Here is a 24,418-nt window from a genome sequence, read left to right on the forward strand (position 1 = left end):
AGGAGGAAGATGGACTAGTAAGTAGGCTGAGACATCCCTTCTATCTCTAGATCTATTATCCTACAATAAACCAGCAGTTACTAGCCCATCTTCCTACACTATCTTAAGCATAAAAATCTTCATTAAAGTTCAGTAGGTTTCTTCAATGACAATATAAAGTGTTCTAAAGAATATAAGATTCTACTGTTTTTTGATTTTCAGAGAGCATTTAATTCAATAGAACAAAATGAAAGAGCTTCTTGAAAAATGGTTTATTTATGCATATGTCAAAATAATAAAAGGCTCCACGATAGCTTTAACTGTAGATTGCTTTTTTTTATTCACCTAGACACTGAGTTTTGATATTAACTAAGCTGTTAAGTTGGAAGGTCTATCTCTCTCTCTCAAAGATGTCTATGACTAATGTCATTTGCCTAGCTGCTCTAAAACTAGGTTACGATAGAGACTTCACAGTAAAATCCACAGGAAATCTAAAGATATTATTCTGAGTAGAAAATAGAAAATGTCTCAATTTATGATATGCAGCTGAAAGGGCAGTGTATTGAATAGGTAGTCTGCATCGGCTTGGAGACAGAGAAGTCTGCTCAAGTCAGACAACTTGAGTACAAACTCCAGCTCAGCTTTTTATTATCTATGTAATGTTACTTAATCTCTACGGGATTCAGTTCTCTTATTTGTAAAATAAGGGAGTTGGCACTAGGTAATCTTTGAGATCTCCAGCTCTAAATCTATGATGTAATGATGCTATTATGTGTATTTTGGACAAAGACTAAAGATGGAAGAAGAGTTGGAGCCAGAAATGAGACCTGACTTTTTTTTTTGAGTTGTCCAAGGCTGTCTGTGATCCCCTTTACTATAAGACAGTCTATGTTCATTCAAGGCGGTAATACTCTATAACCCTTTCCTCCAAAGCATCAGCAGAAGAAAAAAAACACAATATCTATCTAATCTAGTTTCACCTCAAAATAATACTCTGTATTGCAAGAAATGTCATGTTTTCTTTGCCCAGATCCTTAAATGCTAAAGCCTATATTTCTGTTTAATTATATTACAGAAAGGAAATGAACCTGTTAAGTTGTATAATATGCTAATGACTTGTTTTTTGAGAAAGCTAAGTTTTTAGGAAATTGAAGCGTATTAGTAATTAATGATGGGACAGAATTTGGCAGGTAGCACACTAATTGACATTTGTTCACAGATTTTAAATACCAGTGAACAGCTTGGTTACTTCATAAACCAGAGCTTCAGCTGATTGATTATGAAACTTATAAATAACCTGACTTTATTACTTTTTCTACTAAAAATGTGATTTGAGGAATGTCTAACAAAATCAGTTATGAATAACATATTTTTTCCTTTAGACATTTTTATAAAGTATTTAGAAAACAGATTTGGATTTAACTGTACTGTGTCATTCTTATTTGCTGAGAAGCTATCAATTATTTATGCTAGAAAATAAAGGGCTCCCCCTACCAGCTCCCATCCACAAGTAGGTTCAATCCCATATTTTAAAACACAATATTTAAGCATCAAGAATGTTCAATGGTAACCTAACAAATAAAGGTATCCTAATGATGTTTATTGTAGTACAGAAAAACAATGTCATTTTATTGTGATCTTTTTCTGTGATCATTTATAATGGGAAAAGAAACAAAAGCATCTATAAATATAGTAAAAATCAGAGTAAGTATTCACTGAAACAGAAATGAAACTGCTTCAATAATAAACATTATACCATAAGTTATAGTGACAATGAAAGATTTTTAATCATCAAACTATTTTTCATACCTGCCCATCATAGGTTAGGCAGTGTATAATTAGAATTTTGCTCCCCAAAACTCTCTTTCCCAGCTTCCCATGTTCCTTCTTACTATACTTACTTATTATATATACATACATATATATATGTATATATAATATTATTATACTATACTTACATACTAAGGTAGGGAAGATATAAGTTTTATGCAGCTCTGCCCTTGCTCCCCCAAACACACTCTGAAATACAGCTGTGGAGGTGGGGTGAGGTGAGAGGCAGGAACATTTTACTTAGGTATTTTTATTCAGGTTTTACTTTTGTTCTTTTTATTTCTTCTACTTCAAGTGATTATTAATAAATCTTATAAAATATAATACTTGGAGTTATTGAATATTAATTTAAATCTTACAATCGTCATAAACTAGCAGAGGCAAGCAATTCTGTGGGTTTGGGAGCAATAGCCTACTTTAGTAGGAGAAGAAAAAGACCTTTTCTTTTCCCAAGGTGAAAGAAGATATTGTTATTGCCATCTGTAGCTCTGAGAGGACAGAACTAGACTGATGGTAGAATATAGGCTACCTGAAGTCAGAGACTGACTTCATTTTTATCTTTTATCTCCAGTACCTAACACAGTAGCTTGTACATAAAAAGCACTTGAGGAGTGTTTGTTGAACTTAATTGACTTTGTCAATTCAATAAATATTTATTGAGGACTAATATTAATGTGTATCTTTCTTCATAATGGGGTATGCAAATGAGCAATAAAAGTAGTGTCCTTACAGCTCAAAACTAATAAAAGATTATGGAAGAGATATAGAATTTAAGGCTGAAAGGATGTTAGAAAGCACATGAATTCAATTCCTTCATTTACAGACAGAAACAACAGCTCAGCATCACATGAATAGTAAGAGAATCAGGATTCTAATTCAGGGCCTTTGAAAATCCAAATTCCTTTGTTACAATAATTATCACCAAATAGCTTACAATAAATAGCATTTCACTATACATTTGAGTCAAATATTATCTAGGGTTAGGTTTTAAGGTAAATCTCTGATTGTTATTCAATAATGCAGAAAGGAGGACTGAAAGGACAGAAAGGAGACTGAAAATTTTGTATAATTAAAAATCACCCTTGAAAATTTATTAAATTGACCATAAATAACAGTTGAAGATGGAAAGGAAAAGGGCTAATGTTTTATTAAAAGAAGGCAGTATGTATCAGAGAGTAGCTGGATCAGAGATGGTTGTTTGAATAGAAATTATATTTTTCATTATGCCTAGCTAAGCTATTGATTAGGAGAGGGGAAAATAAGCATCTGTAAAGACTTAGCTGGAGGGAAAACTTATAATTGGGGGAATACTTTTGAAAGGAAGTCACAGCTAAGTGTGATTCTGTCTGAGGATCATAGCACACCACAAAACTGTTTCTTCTTCTTCCAGCCTTACTATGAAGCAAAAATAGGATAAAAGAAAGTCCAAAGGAACTTAGATAAAGGACCTTTCTGGCTAATCTGGTTATCTACAGAAGACAACCAAGTCTGTCCTTATAAATTTTCCAAGTCCAAGAAAATAGACTGTCTTCTTGTGGGTATGAAGGTGAAGTTCTGGAATCAAAGTCAAAATTCCAAGATACTCTACCTAAATGGAGGAATTGAGAATGTCTAAGAGATGGTAGATTTATCTTTCTCATCTCCCACTTATGCCAGGGCATAAAGGTGCACTGAGTGAAATGACCTGAAATATTTACAGTGATTTATCTATCTCTCTTTGTTTAATAGATATAACTGAACTTGTTTATAACCCAAACCCCAAATCCATTGGTATGGGACTCTTTCCTCATTAAAGTTCAATGTTCTAAATCTACATGGAGTTGAGTCAGGAGAGAGGAAAAAGGAGAGATCTATTTAGTTTCTTCAGGTTCTTGAGTCTATTTGGGAGCTTCTGGTTTCCAGTGTCAAGAAAGTAAAAATATGGGATTCCAAAGTCTCTTCAAGGTCATGAGGGGAGAAAGACTGAGAAGAAGCCAACATGAGAGGAGCTGGCAGTCTTCTTCACATTCTTCTCCTTGTCTTGGTACATTGGAGATTTGAGGAAATTTTCCCCTTGGGTGAAATTTGTGGCTGTTTCTTCAGTGAGCTGAGTTACCTTACATCCAGTGGGAGTGCTCCTTCATTCTGTATTGGATGGTATGTATTTTCATATGCATACTTTTTCTGACTTGTTTTGTTCTCAGTTTGGTTAAATGAGTTTCTTTGCGATTTGCTGTGTGTATTTATTTTGAAACTGTTACTTGGTGGGAAGGTAGTTAGGCCTTGGTTATAAAAAGCAGTCCTCCTTTCTGCATTATTGAATAGCAATCAGAGATTTACCTTAAAACCGAAAATGATGCCATGTAGACTAGCAGTATTTAAGGGAGGAGACAGAAATAATTCTAGCCTAGGTGTGTTTCTCTGAGGAGAACAGAATGGCCAGCAGGTAGAGGAGAGGCTTAGCACCCTTGCAGAAGGGTGGGGAAAGAGGTCATCAAGATACATCTATTCCTGCCTCCCTTGAGGCAACCTCTTCATGTATTAAATGTATAATGCAACTCTTTTTGAAGTTGTTCATAGCAGGAGGTCAGCAAAGGCTGGCTTTAACTAGGAAAGGCCTTGTGGAAGAACTGAGACTAGAATTGGATATTTAAGGTTTGAACAGGGAGAAGGTAAAAGAGGGGGTGGGAGAATCCTTGACAGGACGAAAATAAAAAGCCAAGATGGCACAGTGGGAATTAGCAGAGTGGGGTGAATGAGAAAACAATCAGTCTGAGTAGGAGGTAAAATTTGGGACAACTAGGTGACATAGTACATAGAACACTGGCTTGAAATGGGGAAGTTCATGAGTCTGAATGTGGTTTCAGACATTTACTAGTTGTGTGCCCCTTGCTGCCTCAGTCCCTCATCTGTAAAATGAGCTGGAGAAGGAAATAGAAAACCGCTCTGGTAGTTTTGCCAAGAAAACCCCAAATGGAGTCCTGGAGAGTCCCACACAATTGAAAAGACTGAACGACAAGGTAGATATTAGAGGAAATGTGGTTTAGTGGATAGGGAAGTGGCCTTGGTGGCCTGTGGCCTTGGGCAGATTCTACCTTAGATACCTAACAGCTTTGGCACTTGACAAGTCACATATCCTTTATGTACCTCAGTGGCTTAACATTTAAAGTGAAACATAGGAGTTGGATACAATGGCCTCTAACATCCCTTCTAGCTCTAGATCTGTGGTCCTGTTCATTTAGGCTGGGAGTGAGAGAGACAGACAGACAGACAGATAGACAGAGACAGAGAGAAAAAGACAGAGAGACAGAGAGAGGCAAAGAGAGAGACAGAGAGAAAGACAAAGAGACAGAGAGGCAGAGGCAAAGAGAGACAGACAGAATGACAGAGAGACAGAGAGACAGAGACAGAGACAGAGACAGATAGAGGAAGAGAGAGAGGGAATGTACTCAGTTTGTGGAAGTCATTGAAGGGCAAGGAGAGAAGTTCATACTGGTTGGATATTCAAAAGCTGGTTTTTAATAAGCGTAAGTGACTACCACTTGCAAGTTATCAATTAGGGACTTTATATACACACATTTACTATATTATATATACCTTTGATACTGATGTTCAGTAATTTTTCACTTATGTCTGACTCTGTGACTCCATTTGGGGTTTCCTTGGCAAAGATACTAGAGTGATTTTCAGTGTTCTTTCACTCATTTTATAGATGAGGAAACAGAGGCAAATAGGGTTGACTGACTTCCTTATGGACACACAGTTATCAAGCTAATAAATGTCTCAGATCAGATTTGAACTCAGGAAGGGGAGTCTTCTTGACTCCAGGCCAGACACCCTGTCCACTGTGCTTCCTGAGCTGCCCAATATGCCTTGAATATCTATCTCAGTGCTATTAATAGCATGAAATTTCTGTCTATAGCCATACTTACATGTTTATGGATAATGTTTCATTTTTGAATTTTTAATGAGACTTTATTTATTTTAAACTCTTACTTTCTGTCTTAGAATTAATATTAAATATTGGTTCCAGGGCAAAAGAATGGTAAGATCTGGGCAACGGAGGTTAAATGGCTTGCCCAGGTTCCCACAGCTGGGAAGTATCTGCAGTCAAATTTGAACCCAGGACCTGCCATCTTTGGGCCTGGCTCTCCATCCACTGAGCCACCTTGCTAACCCTAATTAGAATTTATCATTAGCTGACTTTATAGACTTTCCCAGGATTTCATTTCATATTCCAAGTTACTGACAAGATATGTAGATTGAAAACTTTATTTCAGATTACTTAATTTCAGACTTTTCTCTGAAACATTTTAAGTTGACAAAGGGAAAAAAATGACTACACAGTTAAATTTCAGTCTTAGGCGGTATCTGAGAGACAATAAAAGCTTGTCCTAGGACTAAAACTTTACAAAAAAGCTCTTAGAAGGTTGAACATACTTTAATTGCTCTTCAAAATTGACACCTTAAAAGTGATTAAACTACAAATCAACTGCAGGCTTTATGAGCAAATGGATGTTAATTTTCTTCTCTTTGGGATTAATCAAACAAGGAGGCATTCTCCACAACCTTTCAAGATGTATGTTGGGGGTGGGTGAGGAGGCAAAGCAGTTTGCTTTAATTATAAAATACGACTTTCCTCCCTCCTCCTGGTGATCTTTTCACATCATGTCATGATATTCACAGCATTTGTAACCTAACATACATTTCCCAAGAAAAGCTTATGCTAGGCTTGCAAAAGTCAGCACTTTGCCACCTGCCATAGCTTAAAGTGAAATAGAACTGCTTAAAGGGACAGTCTCGTGATGAATCAAATCATGGGGGAGAGCTAAGCATGCTGCATTTCAAAAACACCTGGCCTGCAGTAGACCCCTTCAAATGGCCCAGAAATGACTGTTTCCTCTGTCTCATCTCCTTCAATAAAGGCAGCGACCCCACCCCCCCACCAGCACCAAAACCCCGGTTTGTACAATTTACGAGCCATCGAGGGCATTAATCTTAAACACTTACTTGTACTGATGTGATCAGACTTGCTGCTCTTTGGAGCTGGCCTTTCACACTGGGTGCCTGACCAGTTGGCAGAACATCTGAAAGGATCCAATGAAGAAAGTAAAATTAGTTGAGTAGGACAGACATGGAACTCACAAAGCCGGGAATGAAAAGACAGCCGTCGGACAAACTTAGTCCCAAGCTTTACAAGAAGGCAGCCTCTGAAGCTTCCTATGTATTGTCAGCATGCTGAGAAGTTTCTTGAATTGAATGTCTTGGTTTAAATACTTAAAAAAGACACATACATACCATGATTTATAATCATAACTCTGTTACAAGTTATCTTGAGATTTCAAGTTTTTCCATGACATGCTAATAATAAAATTTGTAAATAGGGACAAATGTATGAAAAAAAAACTGTTGTATTATGGGTACACTAATAGAGTAAATCTTAACACTGTAAGTTATATATTGTAATGGGATTCTTTGATTTTCTTTCTCTACCAGAGAGGAGGGCAATAATTCATTTTATAAAACTAACTCATATTTCCCAACAACTAATTTTCCAAATGATGCAACTTTGTATTTTTTGCATACTTTTAGGCAGAGGAAGGGAGTCATGGTTCTCTCCCATCACTAAAATCTCTGCTACAGGTCCAGCATTAGAAAAATATGCCTCACATATTTGGGAGAATTTTGGGAATTCTACTTGTGAATCTTAGCAATAGCTCTTAAAATGCTTGAAAAAATAAAAAAAGAGTGAATGATTTTTTTCTAACAGCAACTGAAGAATTCACTATCAGCATTGAAATCAAAAGAAATATCAGAAAAAGATGTGTCTGATTGTGAATAATTCCTATGATAAATGCAAGATTTATGTGGGTATAAGTCAGAGAGAAACCAGAGGTCAAATTTAACTGGCTTCATCTCTTACCAAGAGTACCATCAAACTTTCCCCAAATCAAGATCTAGCTCCATACACATAGTTTTGAAAGTGAAAGAACAGTTCTAAGAACCATTCCAACTATCATATTCAAGGACAATCAAAGTAATTTTTCACTTGCTGATCTCTGCCTATCTTGTCTCTGCATGAATGGACAGTGGTGACTAGGTCAGCCAAAAGTTAGTTGTGACTCTTTTTCAATCCCTCTTTCCTCCATGCCATGTGTATATGGTGCAAATAGAAATCATGTTCAATCTACATGAAGGTGAGAATTCATATTTGTATAATTTCCCCTAAAACATAAGTATATTCTATAAATTAATTGATATTGACAAATTAAAATAAAGAAAAATTTTTTCATAAGAAAAATCATTTCAGCATAGCTGACAATAATAGTACTGATTTTTAAAATAGTTGTTATTTTATTAATGATAACTATAACTATGAGTATGAAGTATGATTTAAATGAAAATTAATATTATTATTTATACTAGGTGTTAAAACAATAATTCATGCATTATCCCATTCCTTATCTCAACCTGCTCCTGTTCCTCCTCATGTCCCTCCCCTATCTTTAGTGGAATTCCCATATAACAAATTTCATTCAATATATTATAGATAATTTGACTAAAAAATCAATGTTGTAATAAAATCACTGCTCTAAAGTTGTCTATATGCATAAGGTGCCATGGGAAAATTGGTAAATTTCAGAGAATTTGATTAAAATAAATTCATGGGAATGTTTAAAAAAACGAAATCTGCAATTTCCTTAATAGTGGGTCCCCAAACTGAATTATATGGAGAAATTACCCCAATGTTCTGCTTCATAGTGCTTGTATAGACATATCATATTAACAAATAATGGTAGAAAGCTGTGCCATTTATCCTACATGTAGGAAAATAGGCTTTTGTGTTGAATTGTTTAGGGAATCTCACACTCTTTCATCTTTTTTTTGATTTTGTGGGTATATTTTACATTATTTGTCCACTTAAAATCAGTTCTGTAAAGATTTCCTTGCATTTAATAAGATCTAAATTGGAGTGTGTCTTATAAAAGAAAAATGGATTCATATCACATATCACCCCACAAATGGGAAACTTCTATGCTCCTATATTACTATGAAACCCTTATATGATAGATATGAAGTAGAATCATTCTGTTTTCGGAAGATTAAAGGCTAACTTGAACAGCTTATGCTGTGCTCATCCCATTAAAGGACACTGGAAAGTTTCAAAAACATGTCTATGCAGCTCAAGATAAGTAGAAAGGATTTTTCTGTAAGGGGGCATTGTCTGTGTGATACTTATTTCAACCTGTGGACTGATTTTAAAGGTATATAGTTGGCATTTGTAGATATTTTGGTTAAATTCCTAACTACTAAGAGACTCATATGTTAGTAGTAGTGACACTCTTCCACTCAGATTTTATGGAGACAATATATTTGACGTTTTCTCCATAGGGAATATTTTAATTATTAAAGAACAGAAGATTGAATTGACTATATAATTAACTTTAACACACATATGTATATGTATTCATACATGTAGCTACATGTATATATACATTACATATGTATATAAATGTTTATTTATTTTAATTAACTGATCATCTCTGTGAAATTTTCCACATCCTTCATAGAGCATGATGCTTTATAGTTCTGATTGAATAAGATATGTTCTTCTCGTCTGCATATGTTCCATGAAAAAATCCCTTCTGAGATATTAAATTAAATGAAAATCATTATTCTTGTTTCCTATCTTAAAAATTACTACTCAAGGTATTTGCTGCTCCACAAGTTTTCCTTCTGATGTCTGATTTAAGACTGAATCTTTCTACCATTTTTATGGAATCTCATAAATCTTCATAGCCTTTATAGACTATAAAGATAAAAATCATTAATGACATTCTTTTAAGATGGGAAAATTTGTACATTCCTTCAAATGTTTTCATTTAGTCCACTGATAAGTGCTTTTCTGAATCCATAGTATAATACTTGTGGCTACATCCTGCATTCTAGTCATTTTCCACCTGCATAATTGTATCTAATCATCTGGTTTTGTTATTGTTGTCTGTTTGCTCTTTGTTGGTTCTTCATGGCATAATGCAAAATCATATTGCATACCTTTTCTAACATTTACTTTCTTCTTTCCTTGCTTTCCCTCATTGCCTCCCTCCCTCCACCTCTCTATCTTCCTTTTTCCTTCCTCCCTCCCTCTCTCTCTTCCTCCCTCCCTCCCTCTCTTCCTTCTTTCCTCCCTCCCTGCCTTCCTTCCTTCCTCCTTCCTCCCTTCCTTCCTTCCTTCCTTCCTTCCTTCCTTTCTTCCTTTCTTCCTTCCTTCCTTCCTTCCTTCCTTCCTTCCTTCCTTCCTTCCTTCCTTCCTTCCTTCCTTCCTTCCTTCCTTCCTTCCTTCCTTCCTTCCTTTCTTCCTTCCTTCCTTCCTTCCTTCCTTCTTCATCTCTTTCTCTCTCTGGTTGGATCTTTTTTGCCTGTGCTTCTGAAAATATCTTTATTGACATATTTCCTTTCTTTTCTAAATATCCTGGTATAACTGCTTCTATATAGTATCATTTTGTTCCTTTGATTACATTGTAATCTAATTTTAACAAGGGACTAATTAAATTTTATAAATGGCACTCCCTAGACTGTTGGGAACACAGTATGTACTCTTTAAATACTGCCTTTATTTGAAGTTATCTTGCTATTCTTTTAACCCAATAATTCTAGTCATCCTTTCCATTGTTACAATTATCCTTCTCTATTTCTACTATAGCTCTACTCTGAGACTAAAATGCCCCCCCCATTTCTATTCCATCCCTTTTTGAGAATTTTTCAGCTTCTAAGTTGAAAAACTCCCAGGACTCAAGGAAATAAATTCTTATTTTCTCTCCTCTTCACTAATCCTGGGGTTCAGTTTCCTCATCTGCAAAATAAGGAGCTTGAATTAGATGGCCATTAAAAGACTATCTCTAGCTCTATAATCCAAAGATCTAAGATAAAGAAAAGGCAAGAGATGACTTTCAAGAAAGCAGAATGAAAGTCAGCAAGGAATAGAGGTCAGAGGAACACTTTACCTTCAAGAAAACCTGGGATCCATTCTTGCCAATGACATACACTACATGTAGGATCATGACCAAGACAAAGATTTTTAAGTTGGAGATGAATTGTGCTTATTAGTGAAAACCTTTGTGGAAAGAAGTTTCTAGGTATCCATACTGGACTGAAATCACTGATTCAGAACAATGACAACAACAAAAAAGTAGAGGTAAGAGAAGTCCATTCCAGGATGAAAATAAGAGAAACATTCCTAATCACCAGAATCATAAAAGCAGTATTAGCATAGTAAAGAGAGTACTGGTCTTCAAGTGATAAAAATTTGGGTTTGAATTCTGCCCCTGAAAGTGGAGCCTCAGTTTCCCAATCTATAAAGTGAGACTAACAATACTTCTATTTCTAATCTTACTTCTATTGACAAGTACCACAGGAATGTGAGACTCCAAAGAGATTATTATTATTATTATTATTAAAAACTATCATTTATATATAGCTTACTATGTGCTAAGCACCATGCTAAGCTATTTATAATTATTATCTCATTTGATCTTCACCACATCCCTGGGAAGTAGGTGTTATTATTATTCTCATCTTATAGTTTGAGGAAACTGAGGCAAGAGAGTTTGATTGTCACACAAGGTCACAGAGCTAGTATCTGAGGGCAAATTGGAATTCTGGTCTTCCCTGACTCTAGTCCAGGGGCTCTATTTCCATGTAACCTAGATATCTAGATTAGTTTATATTGATAGATGATATTGATACAAATATTGTGAAAACCATAGAGCCCATTTAAATATCATCACCTATTGCTATAATTTTGTTGTTTCAGTCATTTTTCAGTCATGTCAGATTCCTCATGACTGCATTTTGAGTTTTCTTGGCAGACACTGGAGTGGTTTGCCATTTCGTTCTCCAGTTTATTTTACAAATGAGAAAACAGAGGCAAACTTGTCTAGAATTATACAAATAGTAAGTAGCTGAGGCTAGATTTGAACTCAGCTAGATAAATTTTCTTGCCTGGCACTCTATCCATTGTGCCACCTCCCTGCCCCATTAGTATAATTACAGGATCACAAATTTTAAGCTAGAAAAAATGTGACAGGCACATGATGTAGTAATGTAAAAGTCTATACTTGCATTCAGGTATGCTTAGATACTTAGTATTTGTATGACCCTAGGCAAGTCACTTAGATCTTTGGGTTTCACCTATATTATATGTAAAATTAAACCAATAGTAGCAATTACCTAATAGGGATGTTGTGAGGTTAAAATGAGATAATGGATTTCGAATCTCTCTATAAATAATAGCTATTATTAACTGGTATAACCCTCTCATTTTACAGATGAGAAAACTGAGGTCCAAGGAGATTAGTTAAATTATCCACCTATATGGTATATAATTCCCATAGATTGAAAAGAGCTAAAAGCCACAAGAAAATCATTGCTAAAATAAAGGTCTGGTTGGCATATGAATAGCAAACCAGAAGAATTAGTGAAGATTCATTAAAATCCAGATGCACTGTTTCTTATTACCTGAAGAATATCTTTCATTTCTTGGATATTGCTTTCACATCAGCAGTTCTCAAAATGTGGTTCATAGAGTCTTGGCAGTCTTCAAGATTACTTTAGAAGGCCATGAGGTCAAAACTATTTTCATAATAATGCTAAAATATTATTCAGCTATTAAAATCCTCCTCCCTTTTCCAACTATTATCTAGATGAAACCAGCTTTTCTTCATATATTTCAACAAAAGACCACACTGCATTATAACAGATTTAATGCAGAAATAGATAAGAGAATTTATCTGACTTCGAGTAAGTCAAAAAGTAAGGAGATTTGAAAAAATACAAAAACAATGCCACCTGTCACTACTTTTCTTTTGTTTTTGAAACTATATTTTTCATAGAATTTTAAATTAATTATTTAACACTTCTAATATAAGTGTTAGTAGCTACAAACCCATAAACAAAAGCTCTTTGAGATCCCTTTCACCTAGATAAACCTGCTCTGTGGAAAGTAATACTTTCTATGAACTTTAGAGATGGATGACTTGAGTGACAGAATGAATTATTCTTTTTCTCAATGATGAGGGGAAAACTCTAATAGGATTTTTTAAATTAATTTAATTTTAATAGGATTTAGTAATAGGCTTTTCTCTCCACTTTGTTTTGGTATGGATTATGGGGTTAGAGGGCATGTTGTGGGGTTGGATGATTATTTAGATAGTGGCTAAATAGCAATAGATTGTTCTGACCACCAAAAGCCCATCAGCAATCAGAATTCTTTGAGTGAGATATGGAATTGAAGAACTGGCCAATGACTTGCTCATCTGAGGACAATGTGTGCATAAGATCAGAGGATCACAAATCTAGAGCTGAAAGTACTCTGACATTTCATTGAGTTCTAATTTTATAGATAAGGAGACCGAGACCGATATTGCCGAAGTGGTTGGCATAGGGTCATGCAAATAAGTGTCTCATATTGGACAAATTTTAAATCAAATTTTTGAATTAAAATATCTGAACAGACTCAATCTAAGACAGCATAAGTTAGATAAAGTTGAGTAGATCCCAGTTGGTGATGTTTAAGATAGAGTAGTAGAAAGAGAAATGGATTTGTAGTCAGAAGATTGGATTTAAATCACTGACCTATAATTTACTACCAGTGTGACCTCAGGCAAATTATTTCCCTTCTCTGGATCTTAGTTTCTTCATCTGTAATATGAGGAGTTCAACCTGATGACCTCCAAGTTCCCTAAAAGATCTATTTTATAGTGCTGGAGTTTTGTATGCCCTTGGATGGTTTCTTACATAAACAAATATAATTGTAATGACCTTCTGCTTTGATTTTGAAATAAATATTTTTTTCTTTATGAGTAAACAACTGGGAAAAAACATAAAGAGATCCACCTGTGTGTTCATAGAAGGCAAGATGGAAACAAAGGGAAGGCTAAAGGTTGTACAGTAAGAGTTAAGATATCAACAGCAAAAGAAGGCAATGGAGTGTCAGAGAGGGTCCAAGGGAATTTTGGACCCTAGGAGTTAAGCTACTTTAGGGAACAAGGTCATGTTCTGAGGACTCTGATTGAAAGGTAGAAAAATCAGCCACGTTTATATTATGGTATAAAAGAAACCTGTGCTGAAGACAAAGTCAGTGTCATGAAAGAAGTGATTTCCAGGCCTGGGGTCTCCCCCTGGGATCACAGACTTAGGGCAACCCTTATAAGCAATCTGAGCTAACTTCAAAATAAAATAATGAGATGAATATCTGTTCTTTTTTATATGTGTAAAGGTCAAGGGACTTTTCTGACCAAAGTGAAATCTAAAGGTGAACTGCAAGGCAGCCTGAAATTAAATTGATCCTCCTCAATGTGTGTTCTGTGCTGCCCTTATTAACTGTGATGGTGGAGGTATTCAGGAAGAAAAATCTTTTAATATACCTTTTCCTTTCTTCACACATGAAAATTGATGGTACATGGTATTAGAGAAGTCCTCGAAGGCTCCTCTCTTGATGCCACACATACCCTTAGTGCTCCAGAAATCTCATTTGATGAAGAGGAACAAGCTTTATTACATGTGGTGCACAAGAGGCAGGCAGCAAATTTTTTTAAAGAAAGACACAGTTTTGAAAAGAACTGAAATCCAAAATTGAACTCAAAAGAAAATGTGTTCAGTTTATATGTATTAATTCACACCTTTAGTTTCCATAACCTTTCTACATTTTATAAGCTATTCTCTCCATCTCTCCTAAGACATGCTAACTCTGAAAAACTCAAATTAGTAAGTTGGATCTTTAAAAAAAATACAGTTTCCCTTTAACTTTTAATTACTTTGCAACTGCATTAATAAATCAATCAATATTAGAAAAATTACATCAATATGAGCCTCTCTACATACACAAAAGATATATATATCTTCATTTAATAGATATCCCATCACAACTGCAAACAAAACAATCTATTCTTGAGATTTAAAATGGCCCTTTTAAAGTTTCCTATTAGATGAATGTCCTTTTCTGACCAAACTGTACTTTCTTATACATTTAATCTAGTAGGTACTCAAAAAAACTTCACCAAATGACTAGATGAATGAATCAATGAATCAATGAATGAATGTCAATGAGAGTTGTCTGCTATTCAATGAATAAGAATTATCATTCTAGGTCAGACATTAAGTTCATCCAACATTCAGATTGTCACTGATGTTGACATAAAGGTACATGTAGTACATGATGATGATCACCTTTTTTGGTGTCAGTTTGTATATTAAGAATATTTTCAAAACCTCCCAGGTTCCCATAATTGCTTGTAATGGATCTGTTATTCATTTATTTGAACTTTTTTGAAGCTATATATTTATTTTTTCATCATCTCTCAAAAATGACTTTAAATCATCCATTAAAGTTTTATCGTTTTGCTTCACTTGGTACTTCAAAAATATTCCTTGTAATTTTTAAAAATATCTGAATATCTTATCTACTCTAAGTTTTAGGACAGTAAGAGCTATAAGTTAGACAGCTTCTTATTCTATAGTGTTTAGGACAATGACTCAAAAAAGTTACGCTCTCAATAAATATTTGTTAATTATCACAAAATGTCAGAGCTAGGAGGAACTTCTGAGATCATCTAATCTAAAATCCATCAATCTTTTCCACAATATCACCAGAAAATGGTCATTCAGCCTCTTATAAAAGACCTCAATCTGCTTTTGAACAGCAGCAATAAGAAAACTGTTCCATACACTGTGCTGAAATCTGCTTCCTGTAATATTTATCTCATTACTTCTGCATTTTCAGGCCAAACCAGTTTAATGAATATCTTTCCACATTGACAATCCTTCCAGTAGCAACATTTTCTCTTTTCTGTGCTAAACATATTCTAATTCTTTCAATGTAATTTCGAGTCCTTTCATCACAGCAGTTGCTCTTCTTTGGACATACGACTTCTCAGTGTTCTTCTAAAAAATATAACACAAATACTGGAGCCCAGTATTTCAGCTATAGACCAGTTATGGCTGAGTACAACAGGGAAAAAAAAAACACAACTTCATTATGAACTCTAAATTTTTTTTAATGTAGCCTGAGATTACATGCTATTTTGGAAATCTTATTACACTCATCTCATATTAAGGTTGTAGGCCAGTAAAAAATTTGCCTCCCCTATCCTATGCTTGAGCAATTAAGTTTCTAATGCCAAGTGGTAGACTTTAATTTAACTCCATAAATTTACTCTGATCAGGTTGGGATTGTCATTTTAGCCTTTAATCTAACATAACTGTCTCTCCTGGCTTCATGCCATCTGAAAATTTGATTATGCTCCCACCTATCTATACTTTCATCCTCGAGGTTCTTAACCTGTGGATCAAGAATTTATATTTTTTTAAAGTCTGATAATTGTACTTCAATATAATTGGTTTCCTTTGTAATCTGACGTATTTATGTATTTGAAATCATTATTCTGAAAAACATTTCATAACCATGAGTTGACTCCAAGTAAGTTCCATGACACGCAGAAAAAAGTTAAGAATTTTTTGCCAGTTATTGATAGAAATATTGAACCAAATTGAGCCAAGGAAAAAGTCACATAGTATTACTCTAAAGATCTTCTTCTAATATCATTTTGACTATATTACTTAAACTGTTTCCAAACCCATGTAATTATTTTGTCTTAAAGATGATGATTTCTTCACTTCATTTAAATTCAATTCAATAAACATCAGCTAAAAACATATCATATTCAAAGAACCAGGGTCCAATGAAAAACAGAAAAGGACTCACCTTCTAGGATCTGGGAGGTTATTCTTATGCAACTGTGTGATTTCATAAGTTTATAGAACTCTTCTATCCACACAGATAGTAAATGATCTACGATTTAGTATATATTATAGGTAGAAGAGTGAACCATACAAAGATTAAGACTTGCAAAGGGTCACAAAGCTTAAATCTCCCTCCTTTATTCTCCCCTATCCCTCTGCAATACACTATTTTTAGAGAAATTTAGAGATATTCCTGTATGGGATGAGAGGTTAGACTGAATGAATTCTAAGTATACTCCTACTCTGAGATACTAATAGATACAGATAAAGTTGTAGTAAGGGCTATAGCTAAGAATACAGGAGTAGTAGATGATTAGAAAAGAGAAATACTGAGATATGGAAAAGAAAAACAAAGAATAATCAGATTCCTAGTTAGCAGATATAGAAAAAAAAACTTATTACAAATAAAATTACAAAAATAAATATTACAAATAAGTTACAAATAAAATCTTACACATTGAAGAGTTTCATGTGTTGAAATAATAGTTTCTACTTTTCCTAGCCCTGTTCCTCTTCAGGCTGCACCCCTGATTTTCCCCAGTTTTTCTCCAGTGCCCCAGAAATTTCTTCTTTCTAGAATCTCACTTTACCCTGGACTTCACCCATTATAAATACCCCCTGTCCTTGTAGCCTCTTCCTTAAATTGGTTGGTTATTCCCAGAACTTCCATTTTAAAGAGGAACCAACTATATTTTCATTCCTCTCTCCCCTATCTTGCACTCCTGTTTCTCCTAGACTTCCTATACAATGCCACCCTGGGGAACTTCATGGCATTCCTTTTCCCCTCCCATTTCAACCTGATTGTGTGTGTGTGTGTGTGTGTGTGTGTGTTGCCCTAATGTCATTTTCTTCTTAGAGATATAGCACTTTATCTTTCTCTCTCCAATCTTGATGCTTTTGTACCTACCACTCTACTAAATCTATTCTCAAGGTCACTTATTGACCTCATTATTTTAAAATTCAGTGGCATTTTTTTTGTCTTCATTACCCTTGATTTCTTTGTGACATTTTATGCTGGTTAAACACTTCTTTAACAAGTATTCTCTTGTCCTTTGGCTTCCAGAACTCTACTCTTGATTTATTCTTTCCCCTTTATGACTAGCCCTTCTTTGTCTTTTTTGCTCTTAATTTTACTCCTTAAACATGTACATTTACCAGTGGCTCTGTTCTTGACCCTTTTCTCTATTTTAAAATTTTATATTCTCTCCTTTGTTGATCTCCCATACCTGAGAATCATTTATCTTTATAGATCACTTCCAAATCTATATCAGCATCACTAGTACTCCTGCTGTATATTTCTCAGTGTCTGCTAGAAATTCCCCATGGCTTACATTCAATGTTGTACAATTTAAACTCATTTTCCCTCTTAAAATCTGCCCTTCTTTATTTCTACCCTTTAGATACCACAATCTACCTAGTGATACTTGACTTTATAGCTTAAGAAGAAAGTTACATTCATGACTACACATAAATGAAAATAGCAAATGTATTTCTCTCTTATATAAGGGAAGGAATTCTAAAGAAATACCAGAAAATCCAACTTCTAGTCACTTGTGTATTTAATTCTGATATTCTCTCCTCTCCTCTTCCCACTAGATCTTTCCTATTTATGAGGTCACTATCTTCTGCTCCTTCGTATTGTAATAATTGCTAATTCTACCTAGGAGAACAATAGCAGGGGCTGCTTGCTTTTTACCCAGCTTCCTATCTTTTGCCTCTAGAGCCCTGGCACACAGTAAATGTTTAAGAAATGTGTGAAGAACTAACAGAATCGAACGGCACTATTGAATATTCTGTAGGACATGACATGATTATATCCTAGTTGGAAAGTATTAATTCATTGTTTTAAATATTATTGGAAGCCATTAATTAGAAATTTCAATCATCAGAGATGGAGAATTTCAATTTCTTTGTTTTATGTTTTATTTTTTTAAAAGTAAGAGGCTCAGTAGACAGAGAACCAGGCTTGGAAATGGAAGGTCCTGGATTCAAATCCAACATCAGGCATTTTTCAGTTGTGTGAGCCTGGGCAAGTCATTTAACCCCAATTGCCTACCCTTTATGACTCTTCTGCCTTGGAACCAACACTTCATATTGATTGTAACATAAAATATAGGTTTGTTTTTTTTTAAAAGCAGGCCTAAGAACCTTATAGTTTTGGAAAATTACAATGTACTAAGTTTGAGGAAGAATGGCAGGTTGAAAATAATTCTCTTGGAATAATATTTTTTCAAAAAAATTTAATGATGAATAAATTCATCAGAAAAGGAATTCCCCATTAAGAATAAAATAAATGATATAATTTTTAAAACATATGTGCTATTCAATAGGATAAAGAGGAGCATAAGAAAAATATTTAACATATTACAAAGAAATTATTAATAAAAGGGTATTTGCTGTAACTTAATGGTTTAATTGTAAAACATTTGAAAGTACAACTGGTATAGTTATGTTGTCCACTTGATCACAGAGGACCATTAAACTGAAAAGATTGAGAAAAATTTTTTTTAAAGTTTATAAAATGATGAGCTTAGTAGCAATGGAAGAATGTTACCAAATAAGCCTTCTCAAGGAACTATTACAATAAGCAGTTCTGTAAGGCAATGAAGTATCTTTTGTAGAGAAAAGTGTCTTTCTGTTTAAATCAACACATGATATGCATCAACTGAAAAGGAAAAGAGGCAATATTAAAATGCATATTAGGTAATGTAGAGGATGTAGACAAAGACATAAAAGTCAGCTATCCTATTGGAAACAATCATTACAATCTTAAAGCTGAAAGCGGAAAGAGAAAATACATACTTATAAAGCAAATCTGAGGGAAAGCTGGTTATAGGACGTTAAAACAGCCAATTAAATATTTAATTGTTAACATTCATTCAAAACAAGGTGAAAAGTTAATCAAATTTATTATTTGGCAGCAAACAAGGAAAATAACAAATTGGTTGAGAATTTTTCAGGCAGCTTAAATGAATCTGATAATACTGAATTGTAAAATTTAACTTTTTCTATGAAGCAATGTTAACCCTAGAACAATATAGTGAGATTATTTTGGTATATCAGTAATAAATTCTGGGTGATTCTGAAGTGATCTGGTCTAATACTTCTTCTTTATCGCCTTCTTCCCTCCCCCTCCTCCTTTCTTTCCTTCTTCCTTCCCCCCTTCTCTTTCTCTCTTTCTCTCTCTCTCCCTCCCTCCCCCTCTCTCTCTTTCTCTGTTCCTCTTATTTTTTTCTTCATTTTTCTTATTGTAATATACAATGAAGGACTGGGGCAGTGGTTTAGCTGGCATCTTGCATTTTTATATAAAAATGAACAATATCTCAAAATAAATGGATTAGGAGTCATCTTTTCTTTTTAAAACATAATACTATAATAAAGTGTTCAACAGTCTAGGCTAAATACAGTTTGTAAGTTCACTTTCAGGTCACACTGTCCTGCTAATATGCTTAGGCTATGATTTCAGGAGACAGTTTAGCAAGTAACCGGAATCAATGGAAAATCTATCTTAGGCTGCGCACATTGGTATTCCTTCCCAAGCAGTTAAAATAAATCTTGTACTAAACTCAGGGAAGCTGGCTTAAGTGAAGACTTAGGAAGATATTTCCTAATAGTTCCCAATACCTGGAATGTCCTCTTCTCAACCTTGTTATCTTTAAGATCCAGCTTAAATGCTGCCTATTCTATCGAGCCTTCCTTGACAGAAGTATGAATTGTAATAAATGGCCACTGGGGTTCTTTCCATCCATGAAATTCTCTTATTCTGTGAAGTAATCCCTCCCTCTTTTATAGCACTTTGTATTGCTATTTTTGTTCAGTCGTGTCTGACTCTTCGTGACCCAGTGTGCCATATGGAATTTTCTTACCAAGGATGCTGGAGTTGTTTGCCAGTTCCTTCTATAGTAGATTAAGGTGAACAGAGGTTAAGTGACTTGCCCAGGATCCTACAGCTAGCCAACGTCTGAGGCAGGAGTAGAACTTCTGCACTTTATCCCCTGAGTCATCTAGCTGCCTGGTATTGCTAGGACTCATTCATTCCATTTTATTTCATGTTATGGTCTCCTTTGATACTGGAAGCCTCTTGAGAACAGGAGGGCTACTACATTGGACTATTAGGAGTGGAGTTTAGATACCTGCATTTCAATGACACCTAAGGTCTGGTCATGCCACTTTCTTGCTCAAAATATTCCAATGACTGCCTATGGGAAAAGATATAAGATTCTTTAGCTATTAAAATCTTTTAGAGTCTGCCTCCGACCTGACTTTCCAAAAAAACATTACTTTCATGCATTAACTCAGTATTCCAACCCAAATGGGCCACTTTCATGTCTGTATAGTTTTCACTCCATCTTCTAACTCCATGCCCCTGGAAATCCAGGTGCTCTACCTGCTTGGTATGTTTGACTTTTTCACCTTCACATCTTAGTATCCCTCGCTTCTCTTAAAATTTTGTTTAAGTGTTATTTGTTACTCAAAGCTTACCTTGATTCTTCCCAGTGTCTAATGCCCCTCAAATGACTTTATATTTAATATTTTCAAAAAATTCATATAAATACATCTATGAGTCCAGTTATCTTTTCCTCCTTCATCTTGCCATCTGCCTTGCCTCTGGTCTGCTTCTCCCCATCTAGGACAGGATCTCTGTACTAGCCCTTAAGAAAAATGTCTCTAGGAGTTAATTAGCTCAGCTTTGGAACTCCCACCTTAGGACTGAGTTATCTCCATTGGTGAATCAAAGAGTGAAAACTCTTAACTAGTCCACTCTAGCTGGCTAGTCCCTGACTACTAAACTATTAGGCAAAGCATATTACATATTTATATTTCTACCCAGGAAAGTGCCTGGCACCTAGTGAAATCATTCATTCCTTCATTCATACATGAATGTAAGGGTGTGTTGGTAAATATTTAATGAATGATCCTCCAGAAATATACTTATGAATTTTATCTTTATTATTAACCTTTTATCTACAACTTTCTTAAGTGTGGGAATCGACAAAACAACAAATTAAATTCTCATGTGTAGCATTTGATAGTTTCTGAGTTGCAAATGCTCATAAATCATACTGAAAATGTTATCAGTTGTAGTCCAGAAGGGTTTGGCTCCAGCAGACCTCTCCATGAGTGTATTAGTGATGTTTTCCTCAATTAATTCTAAATTCTTTGAGGGTTGGAAAGGTTTCATTTTTGCCCTAGTATCTATCCTTAACACCTGATCCAATACCTGACTTAAAGCTGGTACTTAATAAAACCTTGTTAAATGAATTAATGAATGAATATATATTTTACTATTTTAAACACTGCATTAGAAATCCTCCATTCTACTGGCAAACAGCTTTAGTGAACATATGCCCATCTGTTTTATACCTTCCTTGATGCTGTTCATCAAATGATCATTGAACAAAGTTATCTGTGCTTGTATTCATCAAAGACTTTTCTAGGATCTTAACTTAAGCATGAAAGACAAATTTCTGGAGAAGAGTCAAAGTTATTTCTTAATCAATTGAGGGAATTTCTTTTATAATAATAATAATGATGCACACACACATTCACATTAAATAGTGGGGATCTTGGAATCTTTCTTTATCTCAAAGGCATTATGGAAATATGAAAGACAATATTCAGCACTTAGCCAGGAGATGTAGATTCATTTCCTAACTTTGACACTAATTGGTCAAGTGAGTCTGGGTAAGTAGCAACCTTTCTGTGCCTTATGATCTTTATCTATAAAATGGGGATGATACAATTAACCTGCCTCATTGGGGTTTTGTAAAGAAAGTGTTTTAAATCTTAAAGTTCTATATAAAGCTATAATTGTCTCAAAGGTAAGATGCTATAAAGAGTCAAATGCAAGCCTATCTTTTCCCCCTTTATCTTTTCATCAAGAATACCTTAAATACACATATAGACCACTAGCATGAAGATTCTGTAGAATAAATTAAGGAATTAATAGTTATAGCTGTCTCATTATCTGGAATTGTCTTTGAGAATTTGCACAGCACTTTCAATAATACCAAGCTGTTCACCATTATAAAAGTCCACCTTTACACAACTAATGATTTTCCTAATGATTCTATATGACTACAAATCATTGAGTATCATGATCCCCCCCCCAAAAAATATAAAAATTATGCAAGTGATCCAAACATCAATAGGAAGAAGAAAGGCCAGTGTCATTAGGATCTAGCATAGTAGCAACATTATCACTCTTTTCTGTTAGAGGCAGCATGGAATGCAGTAAATAAGAACGCTAAGTTTGGAGTCCTGGATTCAAATTCTACTTCTTGCTCTAATTTTGTGTCCCTGGATAGTCCATGGGAGTGACTCTACTTTTATTGTTATTATCAGTATAAGGAGCTTTAGATGAATTAACTGCCTTTATTAATGCAGACTGGCACATTTTTCTGAAAGATAATCTTTCAGACTTGCTTAGAGTTGGACTAGTCAAACAGCTGGTATGTGTCGGAGGCTAGATTTGAGGACAGTTTTCATGGTTCTAAGGTCCCTTCCTCCCCAGTGCCTTTCACCTGTGACCCTGGGCTAATAATTTAAACCATATGTGCCTCAAGGGATTCACTAGGACTTAGCTATTATATCATGGAAATGTTAGATCTCGACAGGCAGTGAGTGCTCTAAAGTGAAAAATCACATAGTTTTTGAATATATCAAAACTACATAATATAAATATGCATGAATAGAAAAGGAGGCAGTTCAGTCATGTAGTGGCAGTGAGGGATAATGGAGAGATGGATTGAATGCTGCCTGGTACCCAAATGTCAGAAGACCAAAAAAAAGGTCTTCAGTATGCTCAATGAATTCTCCATACATTGATTCTCTGATTCACTTATTTATTTATTCATACATGCATTATTAAGTCATTTATTCTATGAGGATAGGTTAAAGGGTATGGCCTGCAATATCAAAATGTAAAGACATGGATGGGTTGTAAGTTGTCTTGCTAAAAGGAGTCTTCACATCAAAAGAAACTAGCAAAATATTGAAGTATAATGGAACTATTATGCTTGTTTTTATGTATAATAACCAAAATTACTTCAATATTTAGATTTTATAGTACTTCTGCTTTCAATGGATGTTTACATCTATTAGCTTACTCTGTGTTCCTCAGAACCTTATGAGGTAGACTGGGCAGATGTTGTCTTTCTACTTCACAGATGTGCAACTTATAAGTACATTGAAGTTAAGGAAGCTTCTTGAGGTCTGATTCATATTCTAGATCCTTCCTGATAAAGTCCTGGGGTCCATTAGTAAAATTCCAATTTGACAAAGTCCAAACTCACTTTTGGTAGAGTTAATCAGGAAAATGTTTTTGAGAAGAAAGCCATGTTATAATTTGACATTGATTTTTTTAGCTGAGTTATTAAAAAATCATACACAGTGCCTTCCTTGTGTTATATATACATGTGAAAAAAATTTATTTAAGTGCACTAAACTGAAACCTAAAGTCACTTTCATGTTTACTCGGATATAAAAAGCTACACTATAGATATAGGAAAAGGCTTCATATAGTTATGTGGATACCCTAGCAACTTTGCCTTCTTTTGTTTAGGCAGGAGAGTAGGACTTAACCAATGGTTTAAGTCAGTGAATGACAAACCTTTTAGAGACAGAGTGCTGGACCCTGCCCCCACCTGACTCCCCCAGATTAAGTGCTGTGCTGTGCCATTCCCACACCAAGTGACAGGTGCACCCTGTCCCCCCTCCCCTTTGCCCCACACAGGAGAAGGAGGAAGCTCTCCCATTGGATTGCTGGATGAAGGGGGAGTGAAGTGAGGAATGTCCTCAACAAGTATAGAGAATGAAAGGGGAGTGGTCC

At 34.9% G+C, this 24,418-nt stretch overlaps 1 protein-coding gene across 7 annotated transcripts in view; it reads right to left on the reverse strand.

The window, feature by feature from the left end:
* Positions 1-24,418, reverse strand: part of LRP1B (LDL receptor related protein 1B) — a 2,480,145-nt gene that overhangs the window by 8,978 nt on the left and 2,446,749 nt on the right. For all 7 annotated transcript variants that reach the window (XM_007494117.3, XM_056797188.1, XM_056797186.1 and 4 more), the window contains one exon: positions 6,799-6,875. In XM_007494117.3, coding sequence (XP_007494179.2) covers positions 6,799-6,875 — 77 coding nt within the window. The remainder of the gene's footprint in view (positions 1-6,798; positions 6,876-24,418) is intronic.

This window comes from Monodelphis domestica, chromosome 4 (genome assembly GCF_027887165.1).
Source record: "Monodelphis domestica isolate mMonDom1 chromosome 4, mMonDom1.pri, whole genome shotgun sequence".
NCBI lineage: Eukaryota > Metazoa > Chordata > Mammalia > Didelphimorphia > Didelphidae > Monodelphis > Monodelphis domestica.